General features: G+C 44.3%; 1 protein-coding gene across 6 annotated transcripts in view; it reads right to left on the bottom strand.

Moving 5' to 3' along the window:
* Positions 1-11,345, bottom strand: part of Plekhh2 (pleckstrin homology, MyTH4 and FERM domain containing H2) — a 108,544-nt gene extending 97,199 nt beyond the window's left edge. For 2 of the 6 annotated variants that reach the window (XM_021149120.2, XM_021149116.2), the window contains exons 1-2: positions 10,615-10,842; positions 1,642-1,771 (exon numbers count right to left, since the gene is read on the bottom strand). In XM_021149120.2, coding sequence (XP_021004779.1) covers positions 1,642-1,771; positions 10,615-10,640 — 156 coding nt within the window. In that variant the 5' untranslated portion in view covers positions 10,641-10,842. Of the gene's footprint in view, positions 1-1,641; positions 1,772-10,614; positions 10,843-11,119 lie in introns of those variants that run through there. The other 4 variants (XM_029471537.1, XM_029471536.1, XM_029471538.1 and 1 more) reach the window with 4 other exon arrangements.
* Positions 11,346-19,445: the final 8,100 nt, after the last annotated feature.

Raw genomic sequence — 19,445 nt, 5'->3', positions numbered from 1 at the left:
TAGAGAAAGTACCCAAGGAGCTAAAGGGGTCTGCAACCCTATAGGTGGAACAACAATATGAACTAACCAGTACCCCCCAGAGCTCTTGTCTCTAGCTACATATGTATCAGAAGATGACCTAGTCGGCCATCATTGGAAAGAGAGGCCCATCGGTCTTGCAAACTTTATATGCCTCAGTACAGAGGAACGCCAGGGCCAAGAAGTGGGAGTGGGTGGGTAGGGGAGTGGGGGGGAGGGTATAGGGGACTTTTGGGATAGCATTGGAAATGTAAATGAAGAAAATACCTAACTTTTTAAAAATCTCTGAAACCCACAGTATATTTTACATTTGCAACATACTTGAGTTTGAACAAGTCTAGCTAAAATGTCCCATGGTCACATGTGGCATGTCGGTATCTGTGCTGATTTGTTTCGTCAACTTGAACCAAACTGTGTTCTGAGAAGACGGAATCTCAAGTGAGGAACTGCCCCCATCAGCTTGGGCTATGGGCATGTTGATTAATGTGGGGGCCCAAGCCAACTGTGGGCAGTGGGAAGTAAGAAAGGTGGCTGGGCAATGAGCCTGAAGTCACATTCTTCCATGGTCCCTGCTTGAATTCCTGCCCTGACCTCCTTCAGTGATGGACTTGGATCCAGACATCTATAAGCCAAATAAACCTTTCCTTCCCCAATTTGCTCTTGGCAATGGTATTCATCAGAGCATTAGAAAGAAAATTAACACAATATTATATCAGACAGCAAAGTCTAGAATCCAAGTTCCCAGGAAATAAATGTGTGTGTGTGTGTGTGTGTGTGTAAAATTCCAATGACAAAAAATCTAATTGCATTACTATTAATAGAAGAATATGACTAATAAACTCAATTCAAGCCTCAATGATAATTTTGTAACATATATTTAGAAATTCCTAAGCAGGTGAATGAATTCTTTCAAGTATATTATAACCACACTTTACTATCAGTAAAGAATTTTCTTCAACAATCACTTTGAAATTATTTTTCTGTTTGCTTTGTTTTATTGAGATGGATTTTGCTGTGTGACTCAGGCTGGCCTTAAGCTTGTGATCCCACTGCCTCAGTGCTGGGATTACAAGCTTGTGGCACTGTACTAGGCTTAAAATGATATTCTTCAACAGAAAGCAGATCAAAATGCTATTAAATCCCTTTAATAAATCAAATAAATTATATTTTTCTCCCTGGAATGAATAAACACTGTATTCATCAAACATGTAATATTCTGCCAGGCAGTGGTGGCGCATGCCTTTAGTCCCAGCACTTGGGAGGCAGAGGCAAGCAGATTTCTGAGTTCGAGGCCAGCCTGGTCTACAGAGTGAGTTCCAAGACAGCCAGGGCTACACAGAGAAACCCTGTCTCGAAAAAACAAACAAACAAACAAACAAAAGAACCAAAAACCATGTAATATTCCCCTGTTCAACTAGTGCTCACAAATAAATGGGTTTTTTTTTTTTTGGTTTCATATTTAGTGAAAGACTATGTCAATTGCAGCTTCAAATACTTCATAAATGTTAGACCATATTCACTATTTTTAAAATTGTTGCCCCCCCAGGAATAATGAGGTCACTTAATGCATATTAAACAGGGGTCCGATAACCTACAGGAATGAAGGTTCTGGGGAAGCCTTACTTTGTCTGCTAAGAGCTCTCGGATCTTGCTTGCTTGAACTCGGAATTTCATGAGCTGAGCCTCCAGAGCTACGCAGCGCTCTTTCCAGTCTATTAGTCCTTCTGGCTCAGAGGGCTCCTCCATAGTTCTTCTGAGAGAAGGGGGTGGGGGAGAGAATAGTTAATCCAAGAAATGACCCAATAAGGTTCTGAATGCCATCCACACACAAGTCTTAGATTCTGTGCTACAGTTTGGAGAATTAAATGACAGACAAGAAGTCAAGGCTGGAAGCCACACTGGGGGTGCTTAGTTTTCTGTCTCAGTTTACCCATGCTAAAGGACAGAGAGATGCGAACAATCACAGGCCTCGCGGACAAGCTGTGAGGGGCAAATGAACCAGCGTTGCTTCCAAAAGAACTCTAACCTGCGATAGCATGGCCCAGCCGCAGACTATTGTATAGTAACTCTTCCCAACAGGTAAGACTTTAAAATAGCCACTCGTAATTCACATTCAGATTTGCCGCAATGTACTGGTAACATGGCAAAAATAACCTATGGAAATACGGTACCTGTGCTAGAATTACAGTTTAGATTTGCACTAGAATGATGGCCTGCTACCACTTTGGATTGATTCATCTGGGTCCAGGCCAGAAAGCCTCTGCCTTCTCTGACCAGGGACGTTATTAGAGGCCTGACAAATACATTTGTATTTCAGGGAGAAAGAGGAAACAGATGAAGATGAAAATTAGAATCATCTACCTTTAGTATATCTGGACTCAGTGTTTTGTTTTTTGTTTTTTGTTTTGTTTTGTTTTGTTTTGTTTTGTTTTGTTTTATTTTGTTTTGTTTTCTGAGACAGGGTTTCTCTGTGTAGTCCTGGCTGTCCAGGAACTCACTCTCTAGACAAAGCTAGCCTCAAATTCAGACATCCACCTGCGTCTGCCTCCTGACTGCTGGCATTTAAAGGCGTGTGCCACCACTGAACTGCCTGGCTGACTCAGTGTTTTCTATAATATTAGCTGTCCCTTTGAAGGAGATTAATTCCAGGGGAAGCATCACCGGAGGGAGGAAGATCTAGGCCAGGGAGACTGTCTTGCAAGTCTAAAGGACTACCGACTTCAGCAGCCTGGATGCTTCTGGCTCTGGGATCCATGAAAGTAGTTTTGAATGTTTATTAATGGTTTGGGGCCTCACTGTATTTCTGAATGACCTTGGCCATGAACTGATGAAATCTGCATTAGGAATGGATTTCCCAAAGGAACCAAGTCCCCAGCCTAGGAGAACACATGATGACAAGGGCTCAGACTTCCCCAGTATTGACTGTAATATAGCCTGTTCCCTAAACATATGCCAAATCGTTTTCCATATTTTTATTGGTTGTTTTATTTATTTGCATTTCAAATGTTATCCCTTTTTCCATTTTCCCCTCCACAAACCCCCTATCCCTTCCCCATCCCCCTGCCACAGTGAGGGTGCTCCCCCACTCACCCAACCACTCCCCACTCAGCACCCTAGCATTCCCCTACATCAAGCTGCCACAGGACCAAGGACTTCTCCCATTGATGCCCAAGAAAGACATCCTCTGCTACATATGCAGCTGGGAACATGGATCCCTCCATGTGTACTCTCTGGTTGGTAGTTTAGTTTCTGGGAGCTTTGGGGGCATCTGATTGATTGATAATGTTGTTCTTCCTATGGGATTGCAAACCCCTTCAGTTCCTACAGTCCTTGTCCTAACTCTTCTACTGGGGTCCCTGCACTTAGTCAGATGTTTGGTTGTGGGCATCCACATCTGTATTGGTCAGGCTCTAGCAGAGCCTCTCGGGGGGACAGCTATATCAGACTTCTGTCAGCAAGCTCTTCTTGGCATCAGCAGTAGTGTCTGGGTTTGGTGTCAGCAGATGGGATGGATCCCTAGGTCCATCTCTGCAGTCTCTGGGTGGCCTTTCCTTCAGTCTCTGCTCCACTCTTTGTCCCTGAATTTCCTTTTGACAGGAGGAATTCTGGATTACTATTTTTGAGGTGGGTGCGTAGCCCTCAACTGGGGGCGGTAGCTATCCAATGGATATGGTCTCCACAGGTTCTATCTCTCCTTTGTTGGGTATTTCGGCTAATGTCCTCTCTGTTGGGTCCTGGGACCCTCTTGGGTCCCTGGCATCTGAGACTTTCTAGTGGCTCTCTCCAGTTCCCCCTCCCCCACTGCTACACACCTCCTTTCAAACTCCTGACTCTCTGTACTTCTCCCCCATCTCCTCCTGTATCTGAACCAGCCCCCTTTCCCCTCCCCTCCTCTCTCCCTCCTAGATCCCTCTCTCCCTCTACCTCCTGAGGTTATTTTATGCCAAACCTTAAAAACTCCATTGCAAACTCCCTTTGTAATCCTAGCACAGGACCGGCTGAGGCAGGAAGATTACGGTATAGCCAAGGCCCTCCTGGATATACCATATCCAGGTAACTTATACACTATAAGTTCTGGGTTCCAGGCCAGCCAAGACTACATAGTTAGACCATCTCAAAAGAAAACCAACAAAACTAACAAAGAAAAGTCCTGCAAGCTATGAAAGACTAGCTTGACAATTGTTTCCCTTAAGCACAAAGATAAATGGTTTTTGCTTAAAATTGCTTTCATTTTAATAACGAATTATTCCATAATTTAGAAACAAACAAATACAAATGAATTGTTCTACAAAGGCAGCAATTTTTGTTACAATCACCCCTAACCACTGCAAACTTTTTAGACATCACTAGATCCTGGCCACAGACTGCAGAAACATCACTGAAGAGCTGGAGAAAATTCTCCTGCTTTTATAAATCCTACCCCTACTAATTTCTTCCTTCCTTCCTTCCTTCCTTCCTTCCTTCCTTCCTTCCTTCCTTCCTTCCTTCCTTCCTTCCTTTCCCTTTCTTTCTTTCTTTCTTTCTCTTTCTTTCTTTCTTTCTTTCTTTTTTAAATATTAGCCTTGTGAACGACATTTTCATTCACCATATTCACATTTACTATTAATGCAAGATGAAGATCTTGGTATCACAAATTTCTACATTCTATTGTGACTTCACCTTTCGCTTTAGAGGGGATTGGAGAAAGAAAACACAGATAAAATATTAAACAATAAAAAACTGTAAGAAAAGAAACATTCTTAATTCTTAAACCATTCAAACGACTATGCAGAGAAATACGGCTGCTGTTCTACCTCAAGCAATGTAATCTATTTCATGCTGGGTAAGTTTTCCTCTATGGTCAGAGTAACTTGCTCGTGTCCCAGTGTAAAGTGTTTGTCTTGATTTGCTAAGATCTGAACTCTCTGCAGGGTAGACAAGTGCTTTGCCAATAACTTAAATTCTTAGCCTATAGTTTTAAAAATAGCATAAACAGTACATTAAATACTTTTCAACATTCAAAGATAAACCAAGGCAATGTGCCATATAACTCGAATAAAGGACAAGACATACATGATCATTTTGACAAGACAGGAAAAAGTCTGACAAAACCTGAAATCTCTTCCTAAGAAAAGCATTCAACACCCTTGCAAGAGGAAGAAATTCTTCACCCTGGTAAGGGAATCTCCAAAAGCCTGCAGCTCCCAACAGACACACTCAACAGTGACTGAAAGCTTCCTCCTGGAACTCAACAAAAGACAAAGGTGTCTGTTCTCACTACTTGTGCCCTACATTATATGAGAGATCTAGCCAAGGCAAGAATAAAATAAAACGTTTCAGCTGGCCGGTGGTGGGGCATGCCTTTAAGGGCAGAAGATCTCTGAGTTCCAGGACAGTAAGGGATACACAGACTAACCTGTCTGGGCTAGGTAAGAAAAACAAACAAACAAACAAACAAACAGAAAAGTTTCTAGATTTAGATTTTAAAGGGAAGTAAAACTATTTTCAGAGGCTGTGCATAGTCACAGATCATGTACTTAAAAAATTCTAAGAAAAACACAAAAACACATATATACACACAGAACCTATTAGAGCTACTGAGTGATGTTTCAGAAAACAACATCAACATGCAAAAATCAAGTTCTATATGCTAGCAAAGAAAAACCCGAAAATTAATAAAATATTCCATTTATGATAGCATGACAATGAATAAGACTCTTAGGAGTGAGCTCAATGAAGCAAGGGCAAGATTGGTACTTTGAAAACTACATGTCATCAAGATAAAATATCAGTCTAAAGAAATGAAGGCATGGAGTGTGCATGGATCGCAATCTGTGCAGTTGACAGGACTCAAATGGTTGAGCAATGCAGTAGCTGAATATTCCAACTGATTTGGGGTGGGGGAGATTGGTAAACTATCCTAAAATTCACCTAGAAATTTAAGGGACCAAAACAAGCTTGAAGGGCTTAAAGAGTCACTTATTCAAACTTCAAAACTAGATACAAAGCGCTACAGTACCCAAGATAGTTAAATGAAGAGAGACATTAGTGAATAAGGTTGAGTCCAGAAATACAACCTTGTGATTACAATCAATTTCTTTCTGAAAGGGGACCAGGACCATTGAACAGGAAAGACGATGTGAAGTGGTGCAACTAGCTAGCCAGACGTAGGAGAATGAATGTGGTCCCCTTCCCTCATCCCAGATAATACACACATTAGCATGAAATGTATCAAAGGCTTAAAGGTAACCCACCGCTCTAAGAAATCGCAAAATAGATACATGAAACCTCATCAAAATTTAGGAATTATGGGTGCTTAAGGACACTATGAAGAACTTGCAAAAATAGCCTACACTATGATAGCCTGCAGACCGACAGAAAAAGATTTGAAAATCAGGTATGTGAGAAGAGATGTGGAATGTCCAGAATATGGAAACGATTCAAACAACTTAGTCAGCAACACAAACAACCTTCCAGATTGAGCGGCACACACCTTTAAACGCAGCACTAAGGAGGTAGAAGCAGGCAGATCTCTGTAAGTTCAAGGCCAGCCTGGTCTACACAGTTAGTTCCAGGACAGACAGAGTTACATAGCAAGACCCCATCTCAAACACAAAACAAAAGAGGACAATCTTATTCTCATTTTTATTATTATTACTTTATACATCTGTGACTGCACTTGCCCCTCCCTTCCTCTCCTCCCAGTCTGTCCCCCCACTTGTCCTCTGCCCCTCCCCCTACAAACCCACTCCTCCTCCATCTCTTTTCAGAAAAGGGCAGGCTACCAACCAAACTCGACATATCAAGTTGTAGTAAGACCAGGCACCTCCACTCTTATTCAGGCTGGATGAGGCAACCCAGTATGAGAAAAAAAGGGGGGTCCCAAAAGCAGGTAAGAGTCAGAGACAAAAAGTAGGCAAAATCAGGGGCTTGCTTGGCCGAGTGCTTGCCATGCAAGCATGAAACCTGATTCAAACCTCAACCGAGCAAATTCCTCCCTGAGTAGGCAAGCTGTAGGATACTTTTTAGACTGATGATTGACGTGGGTGAGCTCAGGCCGTGGGGGTGGGGCAAGGCTACCCCTGGCGGTCACTAGCTGTGTAAGAAGCCAGGCTGAGCTAGCTATGAGGACAAAAACAGTAAGCAGAATTCCTCATTGGCCTCTACTTCAGTCCTGTCTCCAGATTCCTGCACTGACTCCCCTCAGAGACGGAGTGTATGATCTATGCATTGTCAGCTTTAAAAAAAAAAAAAAAAGTCCTTTCCTCCCCAAGCTGCTTTTGGCCACAGTGTTTTATCACAGCAATAGAAACCTTAACTAAGGCAGAAATTGGACCAGAACATATACTATTGCTATAATCAACCTGACCATATTTATTTAATTTATTCTTCTTTCATATATTACATCCCAATTGCAGTTTCTTCTCCCTCCACTACTTCTTCTCCAGTCCCTCTTCCTCCTCCTCCTCCTCCTCCTCCTCTGTTTCCCTTCAGAAAATAGCAGGCCTCCCAGAGACATCAATGGAACATGGCATAAACAGGATGCAATAAGGCTAGGCACACACGCCCATATAAAGACTGGACAAGGCAACCCAGTAGAAGAGAAAAGGTCTGTGGAGCAGCTGAAAGAGACAGAGACACCCTCCCACTCCCACTGTTAGGAGTCTGCAAGAAGACCAAGCTACACAACTGTTAACATATATGCAGGGGACCTAGCTCAGATGCAAGCAGGCTCCCTGCTTGTTGGTTCAATGTCTGTGAGTCCCTAAAAGCCCTGCTTAGTTGATTATGTGGGCTGGGTTCTTGTGGTGTCTTTGACCCCTCTGCCTCCTACAAACCTTCTGACCCCTCTTCTGTGGGGTTCTCTGAGTTTGGCCTAATGATTCTCTACATCTGCTCCCAAGCTATGCTTTTGTTATTATTGTCTTTGTTTTGATTTGTTTTTTAAAGGAGGGTTGTGCAAAGAGTTTGGAAAAGCCATTAAGCGCTCAGAGCTCAGCAAGCTGTTCTTGGGAGCCCGAGAGATGACAATGTTGCAAGTGGTAAAGACACTGGAGGCCTGGCTTGTGAAGTTCCAGAAGGAAGTTTGAGAGTACAGTAGGCATACCGTTATTGTGCACCATGTAAAAATTAGCCTTGTATTTTTCAAATGCTGATTTCTGGGCCCCCATATCTGATTGCAGTCCTTATTCTAAGTATCTCTGGCCTCAACGTTGTATAGGCATTGCTCCTCATTTGTTCTCTGATTGGTCAATGAAAAGGATGATCAGTCAATGACTGAGCAGGGGAGAGAATAGGGTTAGACTTCTTCCCAGCATGGGGAAGAGGGAAGGAAAGAGAGAAAGTGGGGATTCCGCAAGGGGAGGAGAGTCAAGGAGACACCATGAGAAAACATTAAGAGCCCAGATCGCCAGATCAGTGCTAAAATGCAAGCATCACTGGGATTCTGACTGGGAGGTGGCCAGATTAGCTGAGAGGATTAAAATAGAGTGATATTGCCTGGCTGGTGTGCCCTTAAAGCTTGTTAAAGAAATAGAATAGTGCAGTCTCAATTATTTGGGAGCTAGCTGGGCTAAGAGGAAAACCGCAACAAAAAAATTACAAGTTGCCACTAACAGGGTACCTTAAAAACTTTATTGGGATCATTCAATACTTTGGTTTAAGAATCTGAGCAGCTGGGGTTGAAGAATCAGCCTGATGGAAGGGACCAGAGCCCCTGAAGTAAGACCTTTGCTTTACTTGGGCAATCAATGCTGGTTAGCTAGAGCTGAGATTTTACCAGCGATTTAGAGACCAGCAATACTGAGGTAAATTTTACTGGGACTATGTCCTCAGAGTCAGTGCACAGAAGCTGTGGTCCAGAGAAAGCCAAGGCTGCATCTCATGCTGGCAGACAAACTTGGTAATGTATAGAGTCACCCAGATGGTACTGGTTTTGAAGGCATGAAGGTGTCAGGGTGAACAGCTGAGCCTTGGCACTGTAAGAGGACAGGAGAGGCCACTGTTGAAGGTGCAGCTCAGTTGCAGTAGAAGCACAAGGATGGAAGTGTTCATGGGGACAAGTTGGGTGAGGTCTGGCACGACGTGGTTGCTGCAGCAGAATATTGGAGAGAGCGGTACTAAGGGGTAACCACCAAGGAACAGCAGCCGCTATGGGGTGAACTGGCCCGAGACAGGCTTCGTGTGGTGTGCTACTTATAACTACAGTTTTGCTACTGTTATGAATCATAACATAAATGTGTTTTCTGATTGTTTTAAGTGATCTCTGAGAAAGGGTTATTCTACTCCAAAAAGGTCTCGACCCACAGGTTGAGAAGCACTGGCCTAGAGTTTCTTAGTGGGCAGGAAGACACTATTCTCTAACTGGATAGTGATAACCGCACAAATATGGCCCAATCCCCTGTCAAAGGGTCGATTTTATGAGGGTCGATTTTATGATTTGTGAATTGTATCCCAATTAAAAAGAATATACACAAACAAAGAATGGGTATAGACTAAGAACACATTTACAGATTTAACCATTTATTATTAGTTATTATCCCTGCCAGGAATCTCACCAATAACTCAAATAATAGAAAAGTAACTGTTAACCCCAACTACGAAAAGTACAGTACATATCTCTTACCTAGAACTTTGCTAGGTAGAGACACCTAGATAACGATACAAGAAAACTCAAAGTTGACTACATCTATTTGTCTTTAGTTGTTGTAATTATACATTTTTATGATGAAGTAGAAAAGCTTAAAGATGACCAAACATGCAGCTGACATCATACATCTGACAACTTGGTCTTAATAAAAAGAAATTCAAGACTTCAGTTTGGTTTTGTGATAGCTCAAGGTCCAGACAAGAGGCATCCTGCGTCCTTCTGTAATTCTGTATCTAGGTAGAAGGCAGCTGTAACCCAGCAGAGCTCCACCTTGGCTGGCTAAGAATGGGAATTCTCAACACTTTCAACGTCCCTAGTGACAGAACTGTATGGCTTCCACTTCTAAAAATGTCCTCTCTAAGTTTTGAACTCTAAGGGGATCTACCTTCTCTGCAGGGGGCAGACAAAAACTGAGGTTTTCCAAAGACCTCCAGTGACTTCGGAAATATTTACTGGCACAAAATAAACTGTTTATAGTTGTGGAGTGAACGCTCTTTTCTCTGAATCTCTGACTTCCTGTTTCTTTTCCAGATCCTAAAAGTGGGTGGGAGAGGTTTGAAAAGACTAAAGTCCTAGGAAGGGAGGAAGGGAGAGAGGGAAAGAGCGATGGAGGGAAGAAGGAAGGTTACTACCTAGACTCACACTGATGAAATTTAGATAAACCCCTAAAGCCTATATATTCTCTAGAACAGTTGGGTTGTGGGTTATGTCCCGCCCACCCCCAATGCAGAAAAGATGTCTTTAACAAGTCTGAAGCATACTTGTTCAAAGAACCTTACCACCTAGCCCTACTTGGGGCACGCCTGCCCTTCAGCAGCACTGCCCAGAACAGCCTTCTCCTCCACACTCCTCCTGGACACACACACATAGCCTGTGAGGTCCAGGCTTGCAAAGACTGGAACTTTCACAAAGAAGCCAGTGACCCTCAGGTAGCCTGGCCAGAGGAGAGTTTTTGCAAGGCAGTGTACCTCAACTCCTCCGGGAACAGATTCATTTCGGGGTATGTCACCTTTGGGCGCTCTGGCGTCGGGCGGTCGGGCAAGCAGAGGTGTTAAAAATGAAAAGCTGGAGAACTGTGGTCCCGGGGTCCCCTCAAAGCACGGCTCATCAGAAGCGCAGGCCGAACTGTAGCATCGCCGATGGGACCTACGGCGCGCGGGGACGCGGGGCTGCCCCGCAGCTCCCCTGCCCGACGACCCCCGGCGGTACCACAAGCCAGGGGCCCTGCTCTTCTAACAAAACGTCACAGGAGCCCGAGGTACGTAAAGCCGTCCCCAGCCAGCTCATGCGGGCGACCCGGGACCCGGCCGAGCCAGGGCGCGAGGCGTCCTGCGCTGCATCCCTGTCCCACTCCGCCGACCCCGCCGACCCCTTCCTCGCCGGCAACCCAGGACGCCCTGGTTCCCGGGGTAAGGGACCCGGGAGGCTCGGTCCCCGAGGACGCTGGACCCCGCATTCTGCCCACCTGCCTACCTCTGCGGCGGTGCCTGATGTTCCGGCTCGCCAGCCACCGCCGGCTTCCCCGGCTCTCAGCCCGCGCCGACCGCACTCGGAGCTCCGAGCGGCCGGGACAGCGCCGCCTCCTGCGGGATTGGCGGCCGGAGTAGCTAATCGGAAGGCGCAGCCGACCACCTGGCGTCACTGGAGGAGGTGTTTATAACTCTAGCTCCTCCCGGTGCCCCTCGGAGTAAAGAGCCCTGACCCAAGAGGTATTCCCACTGCCTTCCCCACACCTAGACTTTAAGGCCCCATGAAGCTCTTAGTCACCTTTTTTCCATTCCTTTTGCCTTGATTGGACCTACGGACCATCCTCTTGCAGTGTCTCTAGGCGTGAACTCTCTCCTCTGGCCAGTCTGTCTTTCTACATTAACTAGTGTACGTGTGCACTTTGCCAAGGCCTTTATTGTCTTCCAGGTTGGGTTTAAATGGCCAAGAACGGATTCCGTGTGTAGCCTGAAAAACTTCCCTCGTAGTTGTGCAAGTTTAGTTTTTACAGCTGCTGCTCACACCTCGGGTGACTGTGGTCTGAGGTCTGAGGAATCCAGCTGGGAGCATTGACATGCTGTTTCCTGCCCACCTTTAAAAGTTCTATCTCTCCTCTCAGCCCAGTGACAGTCTCCAGACTGCCCCACATAGTGGAAGCCTCTGCTCCCGTTTTTTGCCCTCAGAACGTCCCGTTTTTTGCTGCTCTTGGCGTGCACACGTTTGCCTGACCTACTATTGCCACTGTAGGCCAGCAAGCATTTCAAAGGGAGGGTCTGTTATGTTCTTTTGCAAATCGCACAAAAGCATATTGCGTGAGCACATGAATGATAAATCTGGTTGGATTTCACATCCCAAGCAGGGGCCTAAAGAGGCCAGTCTTGGGAGAGGTTAAGGGACCAGAGAGGAGGGGGGAGGGAAGGGGAGGGAAGGGGAGGGGAGTGGGAGGAGAGGGACATATTCTGGATGTTAGAGGTAATCCTTCCCCAGGTCATCAAACTAGGTCAAATTGCTCTCTTTGATACACAGTTCACTAATAGAAGGCATCAGAAGGCTTTTCCCACTTCAGTCTTTTTACAAAAGAAAAAGCCAACCTTATATATATAAAAAAAAAAATACTAAAGTGATAAATTTTGCAAAGTTCCTTAGAGGGAAAGCCCTAAGTGAAAACAAATAAGGCCAGCAAGCAAGCACCAGGCGTCCATGTTTCTTCCAGATGAGCACTAATTTTGGACTGGATCCCAGACAACCCCCACACGTCAAATTCCTTCTGCCTTCTGTGGGAGCTGATGATGCATAGCATATGAAAAATTGTCTCCAAACAGCCTTGGCAAACAAGCAGGCTGGACTGGGCTCATTTTACAGAGCATCCGGGAGTTAAATCAACAGTTAAAGTAACTTGCATAATTTAGCACAGCAAGTCAGCAGAGACCCAACAAGAGAAAGACGGGAGGATGCCAAAATAGAATCACTTCCGTTTGTGAGTCAGAAACACTAAATAGACTAGTGAGCTGAGTGAATACGTTCAGTCATAAAAAGCAGCTTTCTCAACATGACTGCCATCTTTGTAAGGCTCAGCCAATATTTACTTACAGTCACCTTTTTCTAGAAACATGACAAACTGAATTTGGCTATGATTTTTTTTAAAAGGTGCAATAGCTTCCTGTTTCTGGCCGTAGAAAACAAAACCAAAGAAAACAACCAAAAACCCCAAGCTCCACATGATAGGATGGAATAGTATTCAGCGCTAAAAAGAGGTGGAAGCTGGGGAGCTGGACCTAGAAGGATCAAGTTCATTGTCAGCTACATAGTGAACCTGAGGTCAGCCTAGACTGTGAGAGACTGAAAGACAGACAGGGTGAGACTGAAAGACAGACAGGGTGATGAGGGAGAGAAATCAAACTACGGGTTGAATAAGCCTTGGAAAATACACTAAATGAAAAGAGCTGATCACGAAATTGGAAATATTGTATGATTCTGTAAATATGGGATGCTCCGACAAGTGGATTCGTCGTTACCCTGGGCTGAGAAAGATGCAGGTGTTAGTCTAGGGCAGTAGTTCTCAACCTGTGGGTTGCAACCTCTTCAAGGGTTAAACAACCCTTCACAGGGGTCATCTAAGACCTTTGGAAAACACAGATGTTTACATTGTGATTCACAACAGTAGCAACATTGTAGTTATGAAGTAGCAACTAGAATACTTTGTGGTTGGGGTCAGCACGTGGGAGCTGTGTTAAAGGCTCACAGCATCAGGAAGGTTGAGGGGGGATGGGATGGGGGGATGAAGTGCTTTGAAGGGTGAGTAATGAAAGTGTCTCCGGAAAGTTCCATACCTGTACATCTCTGACTACACTACAAGCCATGATCGTGTATAACTCAAATGGGTGAGTTGCGTGTTTTATAATACAACTCAAAGGTATTTTTAGGGGCAGGAGAGATGGCTTAGAGGTCAAGTGCCTGCCACACCGCAGGAGTGGGTCCTCATCAGGCATGTACAAGCTGGGTAGGGTTGTCCCCAGTTATGGGGACGCTGAGACAGATGCCTGGAGCTCAGTGGGCACCCAGGCAAGTCAGTGAGCTCCAAGGTTCAGTGAATGACTCAGTCTGTCTCGAAAGATAAAGTGGAAGGCAAGCAAGAAGGATACCTGATGACCTCTGGCCTCTGTGCAATCATGTGAATTTTCAAACACATGTATTTTCAAACGCACCCACAGGCCCACATGGATATATCATACACACATAATACCACAACTGTAAAAAAAAGCATGGCTTTCTCATTTTTTTGTTTTCTATATTAAGTGGAAGAAGATAGAAATTCCCTGATCAGCCCTCTTAACTGCCCATAGCTGTGTGTGCCTTAGTCACTTATTTGCCTCGGTAGTTACAGTCTGGTTTCTGTAGCAAAGTCATACTGGCTTCCTCTTTCACTCGATAAAAGATGTGAGAGCAGAAACACTGGTTCTTATCTTAGTGAATGCCCAGCTTGTAGCACAGTGCCTGGCACTCAGCAAGTACACCATAAATATTTATTGGGTGATAGACAAAGGCAGAGAGGGATGCATTTTATTGGTTACTTGTGATATCCCAGGCTCTGTGTTATAAGGAATACAAAGGGGAATAAAATCCATCAGCTGGATCCTCTGTGTTCATGGAGTTCCATCCTAGAAAGAAAGATGAATGTTCATAAAACACATACACTCACTAGGCGCTGTGAGGGAAATGCCTATGGTATCACACAGCTCAATGATGCACAGGAGATATTTCATGCTCATAAGTCAAGACTTCTTCTTCTTCTTCTTCTTCTTCTTCTTCTTCTTCTTCTTCTTCTTCTTCTTCTTCTTCTTCTTCTTCTTCTTCTAATTTATTGATTGATTGAGATGAGATCTGAGAAAATTAACCAGGAACAATCAAGGGATGATAGGAAGTGCATTGTGGGTAGGGAGAACAGCAGGTACCAGGCTTTGTGGTTAAGAGGAGACTAATATACCAGAGGAACTGAAGGAAGGACACGGCCACAGCACCAGGAGCACATGAGACGGGAGAATAGCAGAGAGGGCTGGAAGGAAAGTGAGTCCGCACCCATCAGAGGCTGTGAAGAAAGGGCTTCTCACACTGTAACCGGATTCGAGTTAGAACTCAGAGTCAGGATTCATGTCTGGTGTGGGGACTAAGAAGCCCAAGGGATGCACATTGTCTGGGTACCCCTTAACTATGTTATAGCTATAAAACATGGGAATGTCATAACTACGTTATAGCGATAGGACAGCTCTCACACTATGGGCTACATCCCATATGGGTTCGTATAACTAAATGTGGAAGTTGAGATAAATTAGTAACAGTGAAAGATTTCTGGAAGTGTAGTTGTCAAAACTTCAGTCAAAATCAAAAGCAGGGTGCTTCTGGGCGGCACTTTCCAGCCCCACTGCAGCTTTGGCTCAGAACCCAGGTTTGCACTTTTCACTGCATATGACCCTTTGCCATGTAGCACCAATGAAAGCTGCCTCAAACCCCTCGTCTCAGAGTCCAGAATACTGTGTGTTGAGCCATCCTAAAACTAAAAGAAGCATCTGAAAAAAGGGGGGCCAGGACAACAACCAACGTGCCCTCCCAGTGAGATGGTGGTCAAGGAAGACAGCTTGCTTGGTATTAAGTCTTACTCCATTTTGGACTTCGGTGATAAAATATCTGACTGTGCAGCATGTAAATATTTCTGATGTTACTAAAGACAGGAGATTAGATTATTGCTGTGGCATCAAACATGGCAGATGGCATCATGGTGGGAATGTGTGGCCGAGGGCCAAGTTCCACGAGACAGAAAGCACTAGATCAGGGAAATAATGTCAGAGTCTAAAAAACAACTGGCCTCAACAGAACAAGTGTACACATGACAAATCTGTCCCTCTATTAGACTGTACAAATTCACTCAGGATGGAAGAACCATGATCTAATTACCTTCCCCCAGGTTCTGTGTCCTAAAGATCTCAGCACACCAACACTACCCCACTGGTTACCACGTTTCTATCTCATGAACTCTAGGGGAACAAATATAACCTAAGTATAGCAGTATATCCCAGTGCTTGGGGCAATGATGACTTTCTCAATCCATGGGTTTTGATGGAGACAAAACTCTCTGATCTCACCCCATTGGGTGATCTGTATCCTCATTATCACTGTGTCTGTGGGCAGCACCCATCAGTGGTGGCAGGCTAAGCTTGAAACTTTCAGAGCTCATGAGAGTTTACTGAGCATTAGTAAGACCTCATAAAGGTGTTTTGTTTGTTTTGTGGGTTTTTTTTTAAGACACTGCATGTGAAAGCCACATAAGAAATTAGTGCCCCAGTGATATAGAAGTATCAAATGTGGGGCTGGGAAGATGACTCAGTGGGTAAAGGCACTTTACCTGTAGCTGCAGGACAATCCTGGTGAGCTGAGTGCAAAGGTAGAATGAGAGAACCAACTCTACAAAGCCGCCGTCCTCTAACCTCTATACATGGCTGTTATACACACAGGAAGCTGCCGTCCTCTGACCTCTAAGCATGTCTGTTATACACACAGAAAGCTGCCGTCCTCTGACCTCTATACGTGTCTGTTATACACAGATGTCATGTGCACACGACTACCATCCTACTGCAGATGTTTTTATTCCAGCTGACAACTGAAAATCTTCCCTTTTGTTTTTGTGTTGCATAACATGACAGCTTATGCCAGAAGAAAAAGAACAGAAAACAGAGAAAAACTGACCACAGTGTCCCCAAAGACTAACAGTTAGAAAGGGACATGTTAAAAGAACATTATCATGTGCTATTTAGTAACTGCAAAGTGGACAAAATCTTTAAGATGGCTGGGGAAATGTTAACAAGTGAGGATAGGGGACCTGAACTGAAACAAGGTTTTGTTCATCAAAACGGCCTGTTACTACAGTATCAGAGCTCGTCAAAGGACCCTATCACTACAGTAGCCGAGGCAGGGGCAGACTCAGAAGGCATGCAAAGTGGGCATTGAATATGTGGGAATGAGCCAGAAATGGTTGTAGTAATGTCTGTGAAGGAGACTGAACCATCCTGGCAGTCATCGGTAGCTTCCATTGAGAGTCTCAAACCTCACAGCTAACACTGGGGTGTTGAGCAAGATCCACCTCAACATAATTGAGGACGTCTGTCTGTCTAAAGTTTCTTTTACCCTAGATCCTGTACAGTGGAAGCTTTTAGTCACTTGCAGGTCGAATAAAAAGGTATTTGGTTCCATCAATCAGATTTAAGTTTGGTACTAGCGTGCTTGATAGAAGTTAGAATCTTGATAGAAGCTTGCAGGAAACATTATTTGAAAAGGAACAGATACAGAGTGGGAAACTCTGAGGGACAGGCAGATGAGGGACAGGCAGATGAGGGACAGGCAGATGAAGAGAGGGAAGCGTAACCATGAGAGGAACACACGAGAGTCAGTGCTTGAACACAATAGGCTGGGTTCTCTGCAAAGTAACTCTAGATGACTTGGCAACCACATTTTGAAATAACAATTGAAATGAAGAAGTAATTATTTGTATCTTGTTTTTAATGTCTTTTCCTTGAGTTAACCATATTCATAGCGTCACCTCATATTTGGAACTTCAGTGCTAAGACCCTGTTAAATACTAAATTGGTATAAAAATATTGTAAAGTGACCACTGACATTGTTAATATTTTATTTTCTGTTTATAAAAAAACAGTATTAATGTGTTTTCATTAGGACATGTAAAAAAATAAAGAAAACTAGAATTTCCTTTAATCCCTCATTTGTAAATAGTGTGTGTGCAAATGTTTATCAAGTTTGTATGTGTGTTTGACATGTTCATGTGTGTGTGTGTGTGTGTGTGTGTGTGTGTGTGTGTGAGCATAGTAAGCATATTACTGACTGGACCATGTCCTAGCCTCTAAGTTCTTTTTCTCTACACACACATCATGTTTTCTCTTAATATAAAATTAGGCTGAATTCACATATTTGTCTTGCTTTTACACATTATTGCAAGTACTTTCCTTGTCTTGAAGTATTATTTGAAAACATTTTAAATGACTTGTTAATTATCTACCGTAGGGTCCTATACTAATATATTTAGCATTTCTGCTGTTACACTACTGTTAGGCTATTATGTTAAGAAGCAATTATTTGCCTTTTGTATCAATGTTATTGAAAAGAAAAACCTTAATTTAAATACAAGACCATTCATTTTGGTTCTAAGTCTAACTGGACTGGAATCTGGCAAGCTCACCCAGTCTGTAGCCAGCAGGTCACAGTTCACCACATGATAGCTATGAATAGGGCATAACACACACCTGTAAACTTAAAATATGATAGGATTTTTTACAGCTATTTGTAATTCAGTTCTGTGGCACTTGAGCATGAACCCTGTAGCTGAAAATGTTATGTTGCTGTGCCAAAAGGCTAGACACATCTGCTAGAGGAAAGAATTCTATTTTAAACTCCAATTCTCCTCCTCCTCCTCTTCTCCCTCCTCCTCCTCCTCCTCATAGGACAAGTGTTGGGATCATAGTGTGTGCTGCTGGTGCAGGCAAAACAAAAACCAAACCAAAACAGAACCCTCCAGTTCATCTTAAAGCCTCATATAGCCCAAGTCGACCCAGTCTCACCAGGATGGCTGTGAACATTACTTCTGTCTTTTCAACATTCACCTACATGCTTAGAATTCAGGGCTGCTTAGAATTCAGGGCTGCCCTCGGTTCTTAGTTGCAGAAGTAGCATCATTTGGCAAGAGTGTACTCAGTTAAAAAGACAGACAGCTCTGGAAATCTGGGAATGACGGGGGAGGTGAGGAGAGAGGCACTGAACTTGCTGATGTTGTTTGCTTAATGGTGATGATGTCACACTGACTTTTCAGTATTTTTGTTTAATCACATAGATGTGCTGCCCACGGCCTTGGTCAGAGAAGCAGAGGTTAATGCAGAGACTCATGTCTGGTACCATTCCTTCTCTGCTTGGGTTGAGAGAGAAACCGAGGCTGGAGCACGGGCTGGGGGTGATGGAGACAGCAGGCCTTGAGTGAGATAGACCAGAAACAGACTTAAGGGGAGAAAACTTCACTGAGCAGCTGGTTTAATTGGGAGGAACAAGGACTATTTAAACCTTTGGAGGGTGAGTGGGCGCTATCAAAGTGAGTGTACACCTTTGCTGGGGATGCCTCATTTGCATAAGAAGGAATTCCAGGGGCTTGCTGGACTTGACCTTATTAGGTGAGGGGAAGTCTAACCTGGCTACTGGGCTATATGACCTCCTCAGGTGGGACAAAGGTCTGGGCACAGGTCTATGTACACTGGGAGATGTAGGCTTGGGGTTGGGGAGTGTGTGTGTGGCGATTCTACTCCTGCTGACTTCATGACCAAATATCTGGGGTTTGGACACACCCCGACCACACTCTTCTCCAGGCTTACTCCCCACGGCTCCTCCAGCCCCACAACAGTGCTGAGAGTAAGTGACTGATCACCTCTGTAGCAAGTCTTCTCGTGAAAGGCTCAGGGAACATCTTGGAACAGGAGGCAGAAAGTCTGTAGGAGCCGAAGGACTGGGGAGTGCTGTGAAATGTGGCCCTCTGTATCTGACAAGGCCATTACCCTCATGAACTCACAGCAACTCCGGTTGTTTGCTCAAGACCTACATAAGATCAAGCCGGTCGAAATTCCATGGATGGGAGAGGGACTTGCAAGGCTCTGCTCCTTAGATGAGAGGAAGGTGTTGGTTTTGGAGCTCCCGAGAATCAGTTTTCCTTGGGAACGTGATCCCTGGCAGCTTGCCCACACTCAGTGAATTTCAAACATTTATCTATATA

This window comes from Mus caroli, chromosome 17 (genome assembly GCF_900094665.2).
Source record: "Mus caroli chromosome 17, CAROLI_EIJ_v1.1, whole genome shotgun sequence".
NCBI lineage: Eukaryota > Metazoa > Chordata > Mammalia > Rodentia > Muridae > Mus > Mus caroli.
The sequence above is the reverse complement of the archived record's forward strand: the minus strand, read 5'-3'. Positions and strand labels throughout refer to the sequence as shown.